This window comes from Amborella trichopoda, chromosome 13 (assembly GCF_054954075.1).
Source record: "Amborella trichopoda isolate Santa Cruz 75 chromosome 13, AtrichopodaSantaCruz75HAP2 v2.0, whole genome shotgun sequence".
NCBI lineage: Eukaryota > Viridiplantae > Streptophyta > Magnoliopsida > Amborellales > Amborellaceae > Amborella > Amborella trichopoda.
In genome coordinates, this window is record NC_142348.1 from 37,006,589 (window position 1) to 37,029,038 (window position 22,450).

Sequence of the window (22,450 nt, forward strand, 5' to 3'; positions counted from 1 at the left end):
GGTATTTCAAGAGGACAGGCATTTTATAGACGGAAGTGGTTGAATCTGAATTGGGGATCAGTGATGGTCCAGGATATTTCAGGGTTTTGGACAGAGCAGGCCCCTAGATTATTTCCAGCTTTCCTCTTGACCGCAACCGTATTTAGTCAACTGGGGTTGTTGTACACCCCTAATGAAACACCAGCATGTGGCATGCTTCATGAGTCGAAGGGCTCCCTTTTTTTGAGTTCCCTAGTGCTTCCCGCAAATTGGGTTTTACGGGTAGCTGGGGCTCCATCGCTGTTATGGCTGTCGCTTAAAGGCCTTGGGTCCATCTTTCAATTTGAATGGGCTCAAGATGGCCTTGGAGCTGCGTCTCTTCTATTTGCTTGTGACGATCTTGGGGCCGCGGATTGGACGGAGTGAGTCCATCTTCCTATATTTTGACAACGCAGCAGTGAACAGTGTCGTTGATGACAGGTTCCTTCGTGCTTTGCAGTGGGTAGAACCGATTTTGTTTTATTAGGTCCCTTGAGATTGGGGACTCCGCATTGGGCTCTCGGAGCAACACTTCCATCCCTTTTGTCCATTTAATTTGTAAGATCTGGTAGATCTTTTCCCATAATCAAAACCCTCGATTTCCTTCCCCACTAACTCTCCTTAGGGAGACATGGGCGAAATTGATCAAGTCCTGTAATGTATGGCATCTAAGAAGAAAGGACCTCGTGGATGACATGGGAGGAATTGGCTTGTCCAGAGAAGGGGGATGCTGACCGGGTGCGTTTGAGAGTATCTTGCTTCAATCCTTGCCCCACGGGCTAGCTCGTGCATATAGAGAAGGAGGAGTAGGCAAGATGGTACTCGAAGGGAATTTCTTTGAGTACTACATGCCAAACGGCTTCGAGGTACTGAGGAGTGCATTTGATGCTCCTTTCTCTTTTTTGCTGGTAGAGTCATTGGACCTGCAAGTGTGTGTGTGGCCCATAGAAGTGTTCGGGGTGGTTTGGGCTCCAACCCCTGGTGAAGTGAAAGGCTGAATATTCAAAATAGTCACCTGTTTGGTTGGATAGGGCATGCATACGTTCTGTAAGACTTTTGATTGCCTCGAAAGTCATGTCCTCACTTGGTTCCATCCTTTGGGCTGCCCCGAGCTGTTAGATTATCATGTAATGCATTGCAGCCTGAAAACCACTTGTGGGGAGTCCAAGCCTCAAGAGACCTGAAGCAGGTGAGGAGACTGGGGTAAGGTGTTTCCTTTCTCTTCTCATTACGGTGATGGTTAAACCATCCACTGCAATGTGTGTGAATGTGCGCACGACGGCTTTGCGACCGCACTGCCAGGCATAAGAGACGACAGAGTGGGGTGTGTGCTGCGATCTGCTAGTACTAGCGATGACTTTGTGAAGCACAGGTGAGATTACTTTTCAGTTAACCGCTGAGACAGTGGTCTCATTAAGACTCACCGGGAGGAGAAGAGAAGTGGTGTGAGGACCACTTTTAAGCTTATAAATGGCAGGATACCTGCCAGTAACAGGGTGCTTATCAGAGAAGGTGACTTTGGAGTCACCCATGTAGATGACATCAATAGATTTCCGTTTGATCTGGGAGAAGGAGGGAGAAGGCGTTTGAGCACCTCTTCCCTTAATCTTTCTAGCCTAAACTAGGATGGTAGGGCCGACAAGGCGGTTTGAGGAGGACAGGGGAGAAGCAGGTTAGTCATTCCGCTCTCCATAGAAGAGGTCGCAAATATGGGGATGATGAAGTCCCCAATTTGGATAAAAGAGGAGTAATGGGACTCCATTGTAGTTTTAGAAAGAAAAAGAAGTGAAGTGTTTTCCTGAGAACAACCCGAGCCAACTATAGGGTGGTGTGTCCTCAGTGGAGACACCAGTTGGCTGGGGCGTGATTTTTTCCTCTCGCGGACAGCGGGAAAAGATCCTCTCTCAAACAACCGTGAAAAGACCTTGTGCACTGCACGTCTGTGAGACGTGACAAAATCAATCTACAGAGAAGGTAAACCTTGCTCTGATACCATGTTAAGTTCTATAACAATTTGAATGGAACAATTTTGAATAGATTGTATAAACCAAACGGGGTATATGTAGAGAATAGAAGAGGTTGCAATCCCTTGATTGTAAGGATCTATTTAACAAAAATAGAAAATGTACATCAATACAAAATACTAAAAAATTAGATAGTGCACATCAATACAAAATCCTATGAAATTAGAAAGTGTATAGAAATTCAAAATTTGAAATTCAATATTTGCATTTCGATTCGAAAGTTTTGATAACTCCCAACAAGTCCTGATGAAAAACTTCATGACTTTTGCTGGCTTTCAATTTGAATAGATGTCCTCCATTTTAGCAATTTGATTGAGGATATCATTCACCTTGGACCATCAACCATTAATAAAAGACGTGTTTGGAAACTCCCCTATCTTACTCTCCCAGTCAGAGTAGGGAGTACTTGGGTTATCAGGCCGACTCGTCCAGTTAATGTGGTGGTACTCAGGTTACAAGCTAACTCGCCAAATCGAAGTAAGGATACTTAGGCCTGCTTGTCCAGTTGGATTGAGGGAACTCTCGTCCAGTTGGCGTGAGGGACGTAGGTTCATGACATTGGCATGCCAGAACTGAGTCCTACTTTATAAACACTGATTCGTAGATGTCTTGAGCCATTCTAGCGAGTCGGCCCCCAGGCATATGGAAGATGGGCCTCATCTCTTTGTGCTTCTCTCTGTGCTCTTTACCTATGTTCCCTCTTCCCATGCTAGTTCTGACCTTAGTGTAGCCTTGCGCTCCTCTCTCACTTCCTCAATACGGGACCCATCTTCATGGCTCAACCCTTCACGCCATTTCTCCTTCCGATTCTAGGCCACAGAGCCGCTCAACCAGACCTTCCTTTTGAGCAAATGGTTCGACAAGATCCTCTCCAAAACCTTGATTTGGTCTGCAAATAGGGACCTCCTGCTGCCTAGAGGTTCCACATTGGAGTTAAAGACCGGAGGTGAGCTGTTTCTCAATGTCCAAACTGCCAAACAGATATGGAGAGCCAACATGGCCAACAGCACCATTGCCTCGACCGTCATGCAAGACTACTGCAACTTCATGTTTGGAAGAGCTTCAACCATCCTATAGACACTCCTACTGGGCCAAACCTTAGGAGTTTTTGGGGGAGTTTGTCACTCATGCCGTACAAATTATTTGTTTCAAAAGAATTGTTAACAAGTTTAATAACCGGAATGTATGCAAAGAGACCATTTTTTTTTTCTACGTCGTGGTCACAATCATTCTCACTTATTACATATCAAATTAGATGGTTTGGGGTGAGTCACGAAGTCTGAAAAAACAAAATTTGAACTGTGTCTATTTAATGAGACTCTTTCATGTACCCATTTTGAAATTTAAATGACAAAAAGATTGTGACCTCCATATACAAAAGCTAAATGATTTTTTTGTAGGGAATCTTTTAAAAAATACCAATGCCGATCAGAACCTATTGATCTGGTCGAAAATTGTTGGGGACAAATCAGTTCCCATGAAATATTAGGAACCGGTTGGTTCTCCCCCATATCACGTAACCAACCCCACTTTTTATATTTTTTAAATTTTTTAATGACTGATTTGGTAGACCGGTTCGCCAAACAGGATTAAAAATGAAGATGCCCATTTGGATTCACCTGCCCAATTTTTAAAACCTGCAATGAAAAACCCATATGAAGAGGGTGGCTCTCAATTTCCATTAAAAAGTCGCATTTTACCCAGACATTATGAGTATTTCTCCTCCAATTTGATACTACAAAAATCCTTTTATGGAAACCACAAGCAACATGCAGCTGTTGTGGGTCTCTTAATTTGATGTTGGTTAAGAGGCTCATGTTCCTTATATGATATGAGAGACAGATGAATGATGAGCTTGACTGATGTGACAAACCCCCATGGATAATAGATTTAAGGATCCGATTTTTATGATTCCACCGACTCATATTATTTGCATGCAGGACCCCCTTGAACACCCATTATTTGAATCAATTTTCGATCCAAATTTGCAGTGATCTATGATCTACACTATAATAATCACAAATAAAAAATAAAATATGATAAAAGAAAATTTAAATTATTTTTATTAGAATATTTTCCTATCCATTTGATAGGAATTTTTAGTTGTAGATGTTCGGACATTTGTGATTGTGCGGGCTAGTGAGTCCGCTGACTCATAAAACACTTTTTCTAGATTTAATATACTGCTTGTGCCCAACGGTAAGGATTTGAGAGAGAGAACATGAGAACGACACGGAAGGATGGGAGTTGGATATGTTTAGGAGAGAAAGAGAGGTTTTAATATAGAGGTGGTACACAATTAAAAGTGGCACAAACAACTTTTAATGGTTCAGATGGAACCTAGTTTCATTCAAGAACCACAAGTTAATTCCATTTTCTTATTCTTTTATTTTTATTTTAAAAATTATATTTATATGAAACTTAGGTTTTAGCTTTATTTTTATAAAGAGAATTAAATAAAAAAAATAAAAAATATTTTCAACATAAAATATATTAATCAACTATATTTTAGGAGATATTTGGCCCTTTTTTATTTGAAATATTTTTTAATTATTTTTATGTAGATCTCTCTATAAAAATGAACTTATATGAAAATTTTCATATAATATAATATTTAAATAAAAATAAAATATGAATTTAATTGAAAAATATCGCCTTCTAAAATCTCAACCGTTGAAAAGGTGCACCATGGTTGGGATACTTTTCCTTTAATTTCCTTTGATAAATAATGAAATGAGAGGGAGCACTACTTTTCCTATTCTTGAGAGAACTTGGGAATTGGGTAAAGCAATGGAATAAGAAGCAGAATTTGGATGAATTGAATGTAGGGATTTATAAAGATAGAGAAATAGGAAGTCCAATTCAAATGAATTGAGAGTCAAGATATCAATTGAAATATAGGAAATTTCTAAATTATAGGCAATTAAATAATATGATCTATCAAATTTCTAGGAAGTTTTATTACATAACATTTTCTTTACACATGACATTAATTGAAAATTTAGAAGACTTCTAAATTACAAATAGATGTTATCAAATTTACTAGGTGATCTAGGTTTTCGTTTACTTAGTATGTGATATTAATTGAAAAAATATGTGAGTTAGAACATGTAAGTTAATTGAAAAAATATGACTTCAATATTTTGGGAAATCAAATAAAAAATCTAAAACTTTGCAAGCTAGATGAATTATGCTTTATACCTGATGGGGACATTCTCTCTCAAGAATGGAACGATAGGTCAGCGAATACGTATATTATAGTCCCAAAAAAATTTCGACGCATAATGCAATTTTCATGGAAAGTGGGAGGGCGAGATATGAATGAAAATGAGACTATATATATATATATATATATATATATATTAATGGATTGTATATTATGAGAACATTTACTTTTGGTACAAGAATGACACATCCATTCTTAAACATTGGATATGTTATTTAATAGATTGAAATGTGCTGCAACATTCGAATAATTTTGTTTTAGACATTATACTTAATAAATGTCATATTCCCAACCATCTTATTTTACATCTAACTGTTAATAGTATTTGTGACCTACTTCTCTAAACAACTTCTCTAAACAATCAAAATAAAACACATCTTCAAATACTGTAGAAAAATATGGTTTCAATATTGGAAATCTTTATGATAGCTTTAAAATATCTTTTCATCTCTAATTATAAAATTTAAATCTTAAAAAATAGTGTAGAACGAGCCGATCTAAAAGATCTTAATAATTGACAACCCAAATATGCATTACAAGATGCACTATTTCCAAATTTTTACATCCATTCTTTTTTCATGTTCATGATCTTGAAGTCGAGATGATTACCCTGTTCTAATGAAATTCTTGAGGTGCGCCCAAACCTCCTACTCATATAAAGTTTTTCCAAAAGTAAATAATCTTGTATACATTGCCTTTAATTAATAATATATTTCTCGAAAGTTAAAAAGAGTTAATGAGGGAAAGTCACGAGAAAGAGATATGGAAAACTCAATGGATAGAGAATCTGATGATCACGGGTTACACAGCAAGTAACCTTACGTACATGATGCAGAAAATTACACTCTTTCAAGTTTCAACCCTATAATTTTGGGAGCAATTATCCAATATAACAGTTGTATTGTGGTATCATGCAACGAACACTTCTAAAAAATCATATTTGTAGTATTTGTATGGTCTCAAATTTTACACACACACTCTCTTCATCTCAATAATCAATCCCTCCAAAAAAAGAAGGTTAATTTGAACCTTAGATAGGTCAAAATGAGTCCCCTCCAAAAACGAATCTAGACCATTCATTTTACGAATTTTAAAATCTTGGCCTTTATAAACGCAAAATCATTTTTTTCTTTTTTAATATTGTTCATCTAATGATAATAAATCCATCTAAAAAAATTAGAAATGAAAAAATCCTTCTAAGGTCTAGATCTAAACATCTCACTAAAATTAACAGCCAGTGTTAATTAGGAAAAAAAGTACTTTCTAGATTGTGTTTTCATTTTTTTCTTTTTTATGATTGTTCATTAAAAATAAACAGATAGTATATTTCAAATTTTGGATTAAACAAATGGCCATAAGATAATTTTTTAAAATTATTGCATTATATTTCTATACAAGGGTTGCATGAAATTATTGCCCTAATTTTTTACTTTTTTAAAGACATCCAAGCTTTTACTTTCAAGCATCTGCAACATGAACACCCACTCAAATAAAATAAAAAAAGTTTTGACACAGATTGAAAGAAGAGCACATAGCACTTCAAAAACGAAAACCCACTGGAAACTCAACCCCCTTCACATCATGGGGCAAGCGAAATCAGGAGGAGGGTTCATTCCACAAGTGACCAAAAGCTTTAGAGCGAGGGGCACAAAGATTTTGAGATTGAGAAGCTTCATTCTAATGGAGTTGCAGAGGCACAAGGTGGCTTGTATGTCAGCAAGGCCCTGAATCAAAGGGCAACACTCATCAGCGACGTGCACGCCGAGACCCACATGCACGAGGCCGCCAAGCATGTCCACACAGGCGCCAAGCTTCAATGCGTCAACAGGACACGTTGCAGGCGGTGGTCGTAGTGGTGGTGGGGTGCAACCAGGTGGTGAAAATGGTGGTTTCACGGTAACCGGAGGAGTAGTAATTGGTGGTTTGACAGTAATAGGAGGAGTATATGGTGGTTCTACAATAACCGGAGGAGGGGTACCCGGGGGTTTTACTATAACAGGGGGAGTGATGATTGGTGGCTTAACCGTGACCGGAGGCGTGGTTATAGGCGGTTTCACAGTGACAGGAGGAGGGAGTGTGGGTGGTTTAGTGGTGATGGGTGGGGTGTTGATAGGTGGTTTCACGGTGGCAGGAGGTGGGGTTAATGGCGGTTTTGGTGATATGGGTGGGGCTTTTTTTGGTGGTTTGTGCCGTCTGGATTTGTGGGGGTGAGGGGAGCAATAGTTGCAGGAGAGGATGGGAGGGGTGGCAAAGAGGAAGAGAATTAGTAGGATTGCAGAGAGCTTAGGTGATGCCATGGCAGAGAGAGAGAACTGTTAATGGTAGTGTGGGTTAAAATGGGTTTATGTAGAGGAGAAAAAGGAGAGGTAGAAGGTCCCAAAGGCCTGAGAATTTCACGTGAAGGGAGAGAGAGGGAGGGGCTTGCAGAGGGGACCTGGTAGTGTTGCAGGGGTGAATTAAATAAGCACCGATAAGCCATTTTCTCTTTCCTCAGTCAGATGGTATCTGATTTATGTTCGGAATTGCAGCCACGCCCCTCTTACTTTTATTACATCGCCTTTCTATTTAGTGATGGAAAAAGTTTTATGATGGTTGCAACCTTAAAATGTAGAATTATATATCCACCTAAAAAATCCATCAAAAAATGTTGTCTTAATGTTGAAAACCCCTCTAATTGATCATCTCAACATTAAGATGTATAAATATGAAAAAAAAAAGATTTTGAGTTCCAAAAAAAAGTGCATTTTGCAACACATTATCTAGGCTGTCCATTTTCAAGATTTTCATTTGTTTATAGATCTACTTGATTTTAACCATTTTTAAAATTTAAAATTTTATAATTAGACATGAAAATAAATTTTAAGATAATCTTAATAATCTTTTATACCACCATTACATATTATAATAAAATTTGGAGATCCACCTTTATTGGATTGTTTAAGGTTGCAACCTTATACAAGCCACACCCTTTATTGATCCACCTCCCATTTAGACTATATATACTCACACCCGTGCTCCTCACACCCGTGCTCCTCCACAAAGTACATACACACATAAACCACACCCTTTATTGATCCACCTCCCATTTAGACTATATATACTCACACCCATGCTCGGCCACAAAGTACATACAGACATGCTGAGACATGACCTGTGAGTTAGCCATTCATGCTCAAACTCAGGGCCTATAATTTTGAGGTTGGGAAAGGCCCTCTCTAGTCTCAAAAAGGAGGACCTTACTGTGTGATCAACTTTCACACATACATATGATATGACCTTGTGAACTTCCTAAATGACTTGTATGGATTACCTCATTTTAAGAGTTTTTTTTTAAAACTAAATTTATGCTTCTTCTTTTTTTTTCCGACAAGCTTTCTATACTTCCCTTAATGTATGCTAGTCATATACTTTCCCTAATCTAGCTCTCAGAGCTGAATGAACAGCTGAGATGGATCAAATTACAACGTCACGTCTCTACACTGTTGTGTTTTTTTTTTTATAAAACATTTTGACACCGAAGTTTTGGCGTCTAATCCTCTCTTAAACTCGCACCTGCAAACAATATAAAACATTTATTCCTGATGAAGTAAAATAACCAAAATACCTCTAAAATTTTTAAGGATAGTTTGGTTATTTTATTTTATTGGATGTGCCGCATTGAGATGATGGCACATACCAAATTTTATATTTATATAATTTATAGAATAAAACTAAAAATAAAATACTTCGAGGTGTCAGATTTAGATCAAACAGTCAATGGCCTATTTGATCTAAATTAAAAGGAGGGAGTAGAGAACTACTATACAACATGGGAAGTATAAAAACCTTTCCTTGTTTTGTCACTCTTGCTTCCCAAAAGTTCCCTATTTTGTCACTCTTGCTTCCCAAAAGTTTGAGAATGTTTTCTTCCCTATCTTTCCTTAATTTTTCTTCACAAAAATCTGTAATTCTTCTCCAACACTTTGCTCTCTTTCATTGTTGAAATTTTAAAGTTCTTTCCAAAATAATTATGGTATTCCTCCCTTTTTTTTTTCTTTTTGGTAATTTAGCGGGCAAGACGAACCCCTACCCATTTTTTTAGATAGATTAGGGAGTGTAGCTTTTTCAAAGTGTCAGTGGGTGGTGTTTAAAAACCATAATGTAGAAACTAAACATGGAGGTGCTACCACCACGACCCAGCCCCCCTTTCCTGGTATTTCTCCCTTTGATTGATTCTTTTGCTAAGGTAAAGTATGGCTAAAAGATGTTTTACTCCATGTTGCCCCGAAACACAAGTCGCTTTGGGTCTATAAGCAAGAATGTTACCCCTTTTGGGACTCAAGACAACATGGAGCGTGGAAGTTGTTCTAGAAATAGGAATTCTTCTTTTCTAGGAATTGAGATATTGAATTGGCAAGTAACATGTTTGATATCCACTTTGGAATTTTAAGGAAGGTTGAGAACCTACGTTTGATTGAGCCTGGAAGTCTGGAAATATGGAGATATGTGAATAAGTGACCGATAGCCTTTTGTTCTTTTTTTGTATCACATGAGGCCAAGAAGAATTTTATATCACTCCTCATCCTCAGTAAGTCTAACAAAATAAACAGGTTAGAGGATAAAAAACAAGATTTGGGAAAAATAAAACATTAAAAGAAGAGAGACATAAAGATTTATGTGGTTCGACAAATTGCCTATGTTTATGAGGCAGCAATGCTCACTTTAACCAGTCAGAAAAACATCATGTAGGTATGGAGAATACAAGGGATACAAGCTTCTCCCAAGCCGTAAGGTCTTTCTCTCGCTAGAACGCCTACCTAATGACTAAAGAAACTAATCATTTCTCTCTCTTCTTTTTCTTTTTTCTGCATCTCTACTTTTCTCCCTCAACAAATTATTTTTGTAAACAAGAACCCAAAAGACCTACATGACCATATTTTTCCCATTCTTAGATTAATAGTTTATCTTTCCTATAAAATAGGAACTCCAAGATACATGGAAAAGACTCATCACGTACAACCCATGTCTGTAAGCGTTAACCTCCCTTAATAAAAGGAACATTCCAAAAAATGATAAACCACAATAGGCTTCATGCACAACATTCTCTCACTTGAAGACATGTTTCTCTTTTGACTACTCTGCTCCAAGAGATTGTTGCACACCACTAATCATCAAGCAACACAAGCCCTATAGAAATCCTAGACCAAGTGAACTTCCATTTACCAATGGGTTTAGTCAACATATCTGCTAAATCGTCATCAGTATGAATTTGCTGCAATAAAATTCTTTTATCTTCTACCACATCTCATCTTCTACCACATCATGAATAAAGTAATACTGAACATCAATGTGTTTAGTCCTGTTATGGAAAGATGGATTCCTTACTAAAAACAAGGCACTCTAGTTATCACAATAAAGCGATATACCTTCTTGCACAACTCGGAATTCATCAAGTAACCTATTTAGCCAAATCACTTATTTAGATACATGGGAAAGTGACAAACTCAGCTTCTTTAGAAGCCAACCACAGACTGCAACATTGATAACCAACTAATTGTACCACCTCCCAAAGAAAAAACATATCTAATTGTAAACCTTGTTTTATTCAAGTCACCAACAAAATATTCACCAACATAACCAGCGACTTTCAAATCCATTCCACTGTAATAAAAACCAGCATTGCATGTTCCTTTTAAATACCAAATGATCCATTTCATCGCGGTCCAAAATTCATAGCCAAGATTTATCATATATCTACTCACAACTCCTACTGCTTGTGCTATGTCAAGTTTGGTGCTAGTTATATCAAACATGAGGCTCCCTACTATTGATGAATACGGTATTAGAGATATCTGTCTCTTACCTGCTTTGGTGCTAATACATTGTTTTGAAAATTTCATATGCACAGGAAATGGGAAACTAACTAGTTTAACATTCTACATATTGAAGAGCCGCATAACCCTCTCCACATAACTCTTCTGAGTTAACTAGATTTTTCAGTTCTTCTTGTCTCTACACTTATTCCAAGAATTTAATTGACGGCTCACAACTCTTTCATCTCAAATTCTTTAGCCAACTAAACTTTAAGTATTACAATATTCTCTTTATTTGGTCATGCAACAATCATGTCATGGATATACAATAACCAAATAATAAAGCTTCCATCACCATAACTACTAAAATAGGCACAATGGCCAGTTTCACATCTACGAAAAGTCAAGCTTAACAAGCCAAATTGTTTGTATCAACACCTCAGCTCATGTTTCAACCCATAAAACGATTTCTTGAGCTTACAAACCAAAATCTCTTTACCTTCTTCCTCAAAAAACCCTTAAGTAGGGTCATATAAATATCTTTTTTTAAGCCACCATGCAAAAATGCAATTTTCACATCTAATTGTTCCAACTCTAAATAAAAAATATCAGCCATAGCCAAAAACACTATAATAGTGGACATGCACACAACATGAGAGAAAATCTTATAAAAATCAATACCTGATTTCTGAGCATAACCTTCCACAACCAATCGAGCTATGATTTTTACCCTATTAGTATTTTGAAAGTCCTATTAATAATTTGAAAGTAGCTGGTTATGTTTGCCCTATTAGTAATTTTATAAGGTTTTATATTTTATTCTTCCACAAGGCCTCCATCTCTTCTTCCATGGATGCTCTCTATTCATCATATTTATTGACCTCACATGCCTTACATAAAAATATGGCTCACCCTAGTTTGTTAGGCAAGCATAGAACAAGACATATTCATTAAGTCTCACAACCTTTTTTAAGTCTATCAGATCTTCGTAATTCAACACGACCTTAATATTCTTTAAGTTCTTGGACAATTTCAGGTTCTTAGTCCTGATCACTATCTCGCTGGTTCTCATGGGTGCACTCTACCTCAACAGTTTTTGCATCTGGCTCATCTTTCTTATATTACATGGAATTTTTATTGAAAATAACATTTCAACTACCTACAATTTTGTGGTCAATAGGATTCTACTATTTATACCACTTTGTACCATCAGCATAACCAAGAACAAACACTTTTTGGATTTTGTGTCTAGCATAATTCTCTTCTCCTTTGGAATAGAAGAATATGCATCATAACTTAAAACATAAAGGAAAAACTAATCAGTTAGTTTACCTGTCCAAACCTCTTCTAGGTCAATAGCAGAACTGAGGCGTCTATTACTTAAGAAACAAGTTATATGAATTGCATTTGCCTAAAAGCACTACTCCAACCCTACATCATTCACATGCACCTGACACAGTCCATAATGGTACGATGCATTCTCTCATCAACCCCATTTTGCTGAGGTATTCCAAGAACTATCAACTGCCAAGCAATACTATGGTCACTACAAAAGTTATTAAATTCATCAAAACAAAACTGTCCCCCATTAGCAGTTCTTAGGCATTTGATTCTCTTACCTTTCTATTTTTCTACCAAAGCCTTGAAGTTTTAAAACAACTAAAGACATCTAATTTCCTTTTTAGCATATAATTAATACTTCTATTGAAAAATCATCAATGAAAATGACAAAATATGCAACACCCCTCATAAAAGCAATAGGTGATTCACAAGTTTACAAATGAGTAAACTCCAAAAAATCTTACTTTTAGCGGTAGACATAGCAAAGTGCAATTTTGTATGCTTTCCAAATAAGCATGACTCACAAAATTCTAAATTAAAATATTTTAAACCAAGGAGGATGTTTTTATCGAGAAGTTTTTTGAGTCCACACTCGCTCACATAACCCAAATGTGCATATCCTGTCATGACAGAGTCCACCTCTATAATATCAGCCACTTTCAAAATTATTTGTCCAACATGTCCATACAAATTGCCTGCTAACTCTCCTTTGGTAAGCACTAATACTCTCTTTGAAATTTTCAGACATCTACTTTCACCTATAAACTTGAAACCTTGTTCATTAAATTTTTCCAAAGATAAGAGACTCCTTCTAATATTTGGAACATGTTTGATACTCGGGATTGTGCATGTTACTCCATTGAACATCTTGATTCTTATATCTCCAACTCCCACTATTCTACACGAGTCATTATTTTCTATATAAACAATACCTCTATCCCATGGTTGGTACTTATATAACCAATCCATATGTGCAAATATGTGAAAGGATGCACCTGCATCAAGTAGCTAATATTGTAAAATTTCTTCCCTATCCACAAACAAAACTTCTCCATCTTCAAACTTTTATTTTATTTCTAGATTTTTTTTAGACTAACTTGAACTTGGCTTATCAGAAAAACAAAATTTAAGGGCTTCCTAATTCCCTTTTGTGCCATACAATTTCTCTTCACATTACCTAATTTCCACAGCTCCAACACTTCACTTTCTTATACCCCCTTGATTTGAATCTTGACCGATCTCTTCTTGTACTTTCCTCCATTGATCTTCCTAATGCTACAAACACATTCCCAGATAAATCTTAACCATACTTTCTCCTAGACTCCTCTATCAAAAGTGCTGAAACAATGAAATCAATTAAAAAGATTTTGCACTACTGATATTTACGATTAGTCCATCCTATGACTCTAGCATAAAACAGAGTAATATAATTGTTTTATCTTCTTCATTAAATTTCACATCTAGTAATATCAATTGGCTAATCAAGCCATTAAACTCATTTAAGTTCCCTTGCAAACATGTATCATTACTCATCTTGAGATTGTAAAGTTGAAAACAAAGGAATTTTTATTAAAAAGATACTTACCTTCAAAAGTATTTTTCAGCCATCCTACAAAATCTTTTGTGGTAGTTTCTAATGAGACATTGAATAAAATGGACTCATCGAGTGCTAAAAAAGTATATGCTCTGGCCAATTCCTCATCATCCATTTTTGCATGTTTATTTTCTTTGCCTTTTAAAGCCACTACACAACCAACTTTCACCAACATCGCTTGCATCTTTAATTTTTAGGTTGATAAATTCGAACCATCAAATTTTGAAATTTCATATCTGGTTGAATTTCCTATATCCATTTTCCTGCAATCCACCACAAACCTTATGCCTAACAAGGATCTTAAACCAGACTCTAATACCAATCATAGAGGATAATAACAAAGGCTTGAAAAAAAATAACATAAAAAAAAAATTGTGCAGAAAATTAAAATATGAAGACACAAATATTTACATGTTTCGGCAAATTGTCTACATCCACAGGCTAGCAAAGTTCTCTTCCACTAATCAGAAAAATACCATGCAAGCATGGAGAACATAATAGATTCAAGCTTTCTCTCACCCACCTAAGAACTAAAGGAAACCAACCCCTTCTCTCTTCTTTTCTTTCTTTCTTTCTTCATTTTTTTTTTTTTTTTTTTTTTTTTTTTTATCTTGAATTTTCTCTCTACAAAACTATTTTGGTAAAAGAGAACTTAAGAGATCCACATGACCATCTTTTTCCATTCCTAGTTTAAGAGATCCACATGACCATCTTTTTCCATTCCTAGTTTAATTAGGTTATCTTTCCTATAAAATAAGAACTTCAAGATACATCGGAAAACTCATTATTTACAACCCATATCTATAAGTATTAACTTCCCTTAATAAAAGGAACTTTTCAAAACAGGATAAACATCTTAATGGAAATAGGCTTCGCACAACGAATAGTTCCCATCAAGCATATAAGGAGTTAGTTGTGCTCTGTCTCTATGTCTCTCTCCCCCAAGCCTCCCCTTTCCAAAAAAAAATAAAATAAAATAAAAGAAGATACAACCATAAATTCAAGTGGCTATTACAAATATTTCATGACTCCATGAACAAAACCATAACAAATTACACTTGATAGTGGACTTAATTGAAAAGGTCGATTACATAAGAATCCCCATCCATAATTTCCAAAAACACATTAAACCTCAAGTACAACCTAGTCTTGCAAGTTTGGTTCATTCCCTCTAGGTGCCCACTAGAAAATTGATATTTGAAAACAATTGCCATAAAATGCACACGAAGAAACCACGTATTTATGTTCTTAGCTGTTCGTTCATTCTCTTGTGCAAGTATAATAACGAAAACGACCTCAAAAACCCACCAATTGGTAAGCACAAACTTAACACATGTTATATATTCCCAAACTTTAGCCTCCTTGTGAAAGCGAGCCAAACCAATCTTCAAGAAAATGGGAAAAGATTATCCCACTAATTGTAATGCTAATATATAGCCAGGCGAGCCAAACCACTCTTCAAAGAAAAAGATTATCCCAGTAATTGTAATGCCAATAGATAGAATTACATGTCAGTAGAAAAAATTAAATATCTAAAATTAAATTATAGACCCATCTAAGAAGCGAAATTATGCACCCATCAAAAGAAAAAAAATGTTCAGTTTCTAAGCAATCATGTAGTAGTTTACAATTCAGAAGACTAACCATGCAATCAAAGTAGAAGAGAGAGAGAGCAAAAGAGTTTTCTCGGATTTTGTAACTCACTCCAAGCCATCCAATTTAACATCTAATGAATGAGAATGATTGTGACTTCCATAAACAAAAAATAAATGGTCTCTTTGTAGATAATCCCTGTGCTTAAAGATGGAGTTCAAATCTTTTCATGCTCAAAAAGGCTAAACTGTAATAAACTCTTACCTCAACCCAATTACACTCAACTTATGTTCCATGTTTAGACTTCCCTCAATTAGAATAAATACTCTTGAAAAGCTTTAAAGGGACTTCCTTATGGGAAATCTAGCCCAAGATACCCAATTCTAGTCAAAGGACTCAATTTGCAGACCAAAGAGTGAAGTTGGTATAAGTATCAAAAGAATCAAGGAGTTCAACTTGAACTTACTATCCAAATTAAATGAGAATTGGCAACTGGGGAAGAAGTTGATACTTATCTTGAATTCTTTAATCCGTAATTTAAAAGGATCTTTAAGTTAGAATTCCTATTTATTTGGATAGAGCCTATTATTGGGATCTAAGTTGATGGATAAGTCCTACTTAGATTAGGATAGAGCCTTATGTCCACATGGATAGGGAGAAAGTTGATATTGGTTTGACGTACTTGTTTTTGGAGCTTTATTCTCTATATATAAAGATGATTTTCTAGAGAGAGAAAGCATGTGTGGAAAAGTAGGCCATACATAGGTGCACTTTTGGGTTCGTCCTCTCTTGTAGAGAGAGAAAGTACATACAAAAAAATAGAAGTAAACTTTTAGGGGTTTTATAGAGAGAGAAAATTATAGAGAATAAGGTTTTGTGGGAGATTGAGTCTCCGGTTCTCCTTGTAATTTTATTTCTTTGATTTAGTGATCATTGATTTAGTGAAAGAAATTGATCGTCTTCGCCCGTAGATGTAGTCACAAATGTGACGAACCACGTAAATCCTGGTGTTTTTTTTTTTTTTGTTATTTATTTTCTGCTTTATTTTTGTTGTTTGTTGCTTGTTTTTTGTCGATTCTTTTTCTTGTATTTTATTTACCAAAAATCAACCTATCAGGTTTAGAGCTTAATAATTAAAAAAAAGTAACTTTGGAGATACCACATTTAGAGCAACAAGGAGATACTATGGGGTTGGAAAGGAATAAATAACACTTCTCAATCATCAAAAAAACTAGTTTGAAATGAAGATGTAGAATAAATCACTTGAATGGCTTCTCAAAATGGAGGCTTATCTCTCAAGAATTCACGTCAAGTGATTAGATAACATGGAAGTAGAAATAATATTGTAAGGGACATTAGGAAAAGGCCATCCCAGTTCTCTTCATAGGCATACCAAAATATGCTACTCACTAATGATATAATCCATCAATGGGGAACTCCAAGTGGACAACATCTGCTACTTGTGCAAAGCTAAAAGAGGGAGGCATGACCATCTCTTTGCATCACTTGATATTTTGCCCATCACATATGCCAAATAGTATTTTGGGGATTTTTTTCTTTCTTTTTTTTTAGATAATTCAGTCGGGAAGACAGGCCCTATCCTGTTTTTTCAAATAAATTATGGAGTTAGCCTTTTTGAAATTATTAATAGGTGGTATTAGCACGGTTAGAAACCACAATGTGGCAACTAGGTATGGGGGTGCTACCACCACGACGCAGCCCCTTTCCTAGTTTTGAAGATTTGATAACTCATGATAGCCACTAAAATATTGAAAACCTCATAATAACTTGCTCAAAAAGTAATTTCCAAACAAGTTCCCTTATAAAGTTGGAAGGTCTCTCTTCTTACCATAATCGGATAACTTGGCAAGAGAGAAATAAGAAGGTAAAAGAGAGCCACCATTCAAGTATTGATGAGATAAATAACTTGAAATTTTGAAATTCCGCCATGCTTACCTACATACCGATAATAAAAATCTTATCTGAAAGAGTTGGGAGTTGTCCGCCTCAGACTGAGAACTTTGAGTGAGTAGCAATTCGAGTACTATATTGATGATACATGAATATTGAGAGCTCTTGAAAGTATTATAGTGATGATATATGTATATTGCGAGCTCTTGATAAGTATTTTCATTTCAACCCTTTTTTTGGGTAAGTAAAAAAAAGTGGTATGTCGGTGGGGATTTAGGCCTTTAAGGGTAAGTTAAGAATTTTTGGGCCCCTACCCTTTATAGAGAATGAAGTCAGAGACTTCATCATAAAGCTCATTGATACTACCGCCAAGGCTCCAGCCCATTCTCTTCCATTTTAGCCGTTATTACATACACTTCATACTTATTCAAGACAATGGACCGGTAGAAACACCAGTTTTTACTGGTTTTGCCTTGGTTTACCACAACAACTTCTTCCTAAGCCATTTTCACCAAATGCTAATACTTCCTTTTGCACACTAATCTGTCACTAGTTTTGCTTGTAAGCAAAATCCGATATCCAAATGTGAAAACTTTCGCTGAACTTTTAAAAAAAGTTCTCAATTTGCTATATTGCAATTTTTGTTGTTTTATAGGGAGTTATATAAATCTAACAGACTCACTTTCTCTCTCCCCCACCCTCAAAAACAAGTCCATGTGATCCTAAGAACACTTGTCCAAACCCAAGGCCTATCGCCCCTACAAATTGAACGACTCACCATTGAGCCAAAGCCATGGTAGCGAGATTGATGTAGGATCTACAATCTTAATACTTTAATTGCAATGTCTTTCCCATTAGTCACCTAGAAGTTCAACGATTTATTTATTTATATATATATATATATATATATATATATATATATATATTTTTATTTTTTTTTTTTTTTTTTTTTTTTTTTTTTTTTTTTTTTTTTCTTGAAGGAGTAGTTCAGTGGTAGGAACCGCACTTGAGATGTAGCATTTCTTGGCTTCAACTACTAACCACTCAAAAGCCCATACCCAATTCCTATTTTCAAGAGGTTAGAACAATAGGTTGGCCTTGGGATAATCTATGGTGGGGAAAATGCTTCACATAAATCCTATATGCAGTTTCAACACAAACTATGCATTAATATTTAAGAAACTGATAAATTGGGCTCCTGATCACTCGAGTCACTTGATGTTGAGCGATCCTTAGTTTAAGAGGCCTTTGAACCAGGGACTCATCTTAATTGAACTCGACATAATGGATTCACTAAAGAACTGTCCTTCAGTAGAACAGGTGATTCCCAAGTCTCAAATGAGTCTTTTCAGAGTAGTTGAGTACAACCGTTATGCAACTTTTGGGATTTTTTGTCAGGACCCCCCCGGCACCCCCCGGGTCTCTGTTTTGGTTGATTTAGGGTTCATTTAGGGCTATTTTAGTTCCAAATTTGAGCCCCAAATCCATTTTACATGCCGTTCTATTCTCAAAACAATTATTAGCATCAACAACTTTTTTTTTTTTTTTTTTTTTTTTATAAGAATCCAAAATTGTGGCTTCTATTGGAAATCTACTCAATGAGGCTAACGCCAACAAGTCATTCGGGGTTACTATTTTTAAAGTCATAGGGTTGATCTACAACAAGTATTTGCTATAACTTCGTTTAATTTTTTTTGTTGCTTATGTTTTCATAATATATATCTTGAAAAGACTGTAGATTTGCATAAATTTAGCCCTTATATCCAGTTGTTACGATCAACATCTACTTAATGAATGTTCGTCTCAATTTCAAACATATGTAGAAGTCCTTCATAAAACTAATAAAAAACAAATTCATTACTATAAGTTTTTTGTATGATTGTTAGCTTCCTGGTGTAGTTATCGTGAACTATTTATGATTTTTTCTAGAATGTAATGCTAATTTTCAAGTTGTCCTCATTATTTTTTCTATTTTTCTCTTTTTGTGGTAATTGTCTTTCATATGTTGTATTGTTTGATGGTTTTAGTGACAGAAATTGCCAACCAAGTGTTTTTAATTGCCAACCAAGTGGTTTTAGTTTCTGCGGAAATAGTGTTTCTCTGATAAAAAGATTGGGCTTCCCCAATTTCTTGAGCATTCTAATGCTTTCTCATATTATTGTAGTGCAGTCAAGGCTTATTTCATCCAAATTTTGGGAACACAAAACATTTTTTCATTGAAATGCTTTCTGGTTTGTTTTATTTCTCTTCATAAATACAGTGGTTCAGATTGGTCTACCCTTCCATTAGACTTTTAAAAATATGTTGTAGCCAAAATAAGATTTTATAGGATTATAGGTCTAGGGTCTAGGAGTATAGGTCTTATGGTCTACGTTATATCCCCGGGCAAGGTTTTCTTTTTAGTTTACAATTTTTTTTTTTTTTTTTTTTTTGAATGGTAAGTATATTTCATTGAGATAATGATAAAATACAAGGATCAGAAACTGATAGTAAAGAAAGAAAAAAAAACGAGTTTAGAAGGAGAAGACGAAATAGCAGAGATAAGACGAAGGGAACAAAAAAGATAAAAAGAGTTATGACTAGGGTTAAAGGTGATGTTGTCATGCTGCTATTAGAGAACATATGCTGTCTATTATCAATCCCAATAAGGAGAAAAATATACCCATCAAAATATACATAATTTTGAGTTGGAATGGGATAAAAAAGGAAAAATACTAAATGCTTGAAAATAATATCTATTTTAATATATTTTCCTATTTCAATTTACACCACCTCCTTCATACAAGATGCCATTTGAAGCTCTCACACAAACTCAATTTCCTTGCATGATTTCGTAACTGACCAGACTCTTTCCCAAGGAAAGCAAAGAAGCAAGCCAACAAAAGAAATGGAATCTGCCCCATCTTTATTGAGGAAACATATTCAGCAACAAACAATAATCTAGCATCCAATGCCACTGGAAAACACAAAGTAGAACACATCCCTCTTACCAGAGTCAAAAGAGCTGTACATTTTACAGCCCTTTTGGCACCAAAGGGTCAGAACTTTACACAAATAAAACACCACTATAAAAAAAATACAAAGTTCCATACTATAGAAGACAAAGAAACATAGGAGATTATAGAACCTCAGCCACACATAGACTCAACTTACACAGGCTCAACTTACACAGGCAAGTTCAACCTTATTACCACATCACTAAGGAAATCAAACAAACTCCCAACTTAGATTGGGGGATGAGAGAGAAGAATAGGAAGCAATATATTAAAAATGGGAAGAGAGAATGAGAGAGAGAGAGAGAGAGAGAGAGGGAGGGAGGAGAAGGAATAAGAGGAGCACTCAAGGGCACACGAAGCCGGGGGGGATCGTCTTTTGACAAGCACTGATCAAGAGAGAAAGAGCAACAGGCACTTCTACTTTGATGATACCGAGCACATTGGCCTTGATAGCGGTGCAAAGGCAAACAGCAGCTTCAAGGTCAGCCAAGCCATAGAGGAGAGGGCAGCACTTATCGCCTGAGGGCGGGCTCCCGATCACCACATTGACTAGGCCGCTCAGCAAGTCGGCGCACACTCCAAGCTTCAATGCATCCTTAGGACAGGAAGGGTACGCATAGGGCGGGGGGTAGTACAGGACAGGCGGTGCCTTCTTGCACCCGCAACATGCGCTCGCTGTGTTGCTCACCAAAAACATGATGCTTAGGCATAGTGCCAAGCTTGCTACACTCCTCTCACCCATCTCTCACTCTGCTACTTTTTCTCTCTCTTTCTTCCTCTCTCTTTGGTTGGGAATGAGGAAATAGGAGGGGGGTTGTTTGTTCTTAAAAAGGAGGACTTGGAGGTGTTGTTGTGGCCACAATAGGCCACTGATAGCTGGCACTAAGAGACACACAAGGAGAAGAGAGAGTTTAGAGAGAGAGAAGAAGAAGCCAAGAAGATAGCCTGGCCTCTCACTCTCTTTGTAGTGTGGTGAACTGGTTGGGTTGAGTGGTGCTGGTGCGACACTGAAGCTGATATTTCTAGGTCAGAGTAACTACATGAATCCCATATTTGGACAACATATCTAAAATGCCCCTAACAATTTAACATACAACAGTTTTCTCCTTCTGGGATCTTAAACCAAGAGCTTGAAACAAAGTTACCTCTTTTTTTGTCTTTAGGAAAAGAGGTAGGATTGTTCTCAATAGTTGCTGAGGGGAGTACCTCTAATAATATCATTAATGGTAGTTTTCTCCTATTTTGGAGCACATTGGTATCCAAATCTTGCTCTGTAAAACCCAAGGTTTAAGAAAAACAGCGACCACATGGGAACCAGCCGATCTGGATACTGAACCTGAGTGGCCATCCCTAGTTCTACTAAAATATCAGGAAACCCCGGTTCACTCTATGAACCAATTCTACTAGAGAATTGGCCAGATCTAGCCCCCACCTTTATTTTCTAATTTTTTTCAATTTTTTGTTCTCTAAGTTTTGAAATTTTTATCATTCGACTGAATCACCGATCTAAACCAACAACCTACCGAACTTGACCGATTTTTTGGATGGGCAATTTGGGTCATTGATCCTTGCTTTTAAACCTTGTTAGAACTTGATATAAAGAGGATGGACTCATGATTTTTATGTACTCAAGGGACAGGATTGGAATCGGGACGTCATGCTGGACCCACAAGGTCCCAACCACCGAGCTACTACCCGAATTCCAAGATACAAGTCCTTAGAAACAAATACTTTAAAAATCAACTTTAAAAAAATAATAAAAATAAGCTTGTTTTATTTATAAAATATTCCCCTTTCAATACTTTTGAGAATTAATGCCAAATTTATAGAGAAAAAGTAATATTTCTAAATCTCCAACCAAAAAGTTCTATAGAATGGGATTCTTGAAGGTACAACTTTAAATGGCTAATGACAAACCCTTAAGGATTGATTCACATAACAATATGTGAACATAA

General features: G+C 36.2%; 1 protein-coding gene across 1 annotated transcript; it reads right to left on the minus strand.

The window, feature by feature from the left end:
* Positions 1-6,681: 6,681 nt before the first annotated feature.
* Positions 6,682-21,289, minus strand: LOC18446345 (uncharacterized). Its single transcript, XM_006856465.3, has 3 exons — positions 20,844-21,289; positions 20,283-20,455; positions 6,682-7,580 (listed from the first exon to the last, which is right to left on the minus strand). Exons 1-3 carry the CDS (start codon positions 21,235-21,237, stop codon positions 6,843-6,845), a joined length of 1,305 nt encoding a protein of 434 aa, XP_006856527.2. The 5' UTR covers positions 21,238-21,289; the 3' UTR covers positions 6,682-6,842.
* Positions 21,290-22,450: the final 1,161 nt, after the last annotated feature.

Excerpts from the sequence above, each read along its gene's own strand:
- LOC18446345 (XM_006856465.3), bottom strand. The coding sequence starts at position 21,237 with ATGGGTGAGAGGAGTGTAGCAAGCTTGGCACTATGCCTAAGCATCATG. Across the intron at positions 20,456-20,843 it reads CCCCCCCGGCTTCGTGTGCC|TGGCATTGGATGCTAGATTA; the intron begins CTTGAGTGCTCC and ends TGTGTTTTCCAG. Across the intron at positions 7,581-20,282 it reads AGAGCTTCAAATGGCATCTT|TTCTCTCTCTCTGCCATGGC; the intron begins GTATGAAGGAGG and ends TACCATTAACAG.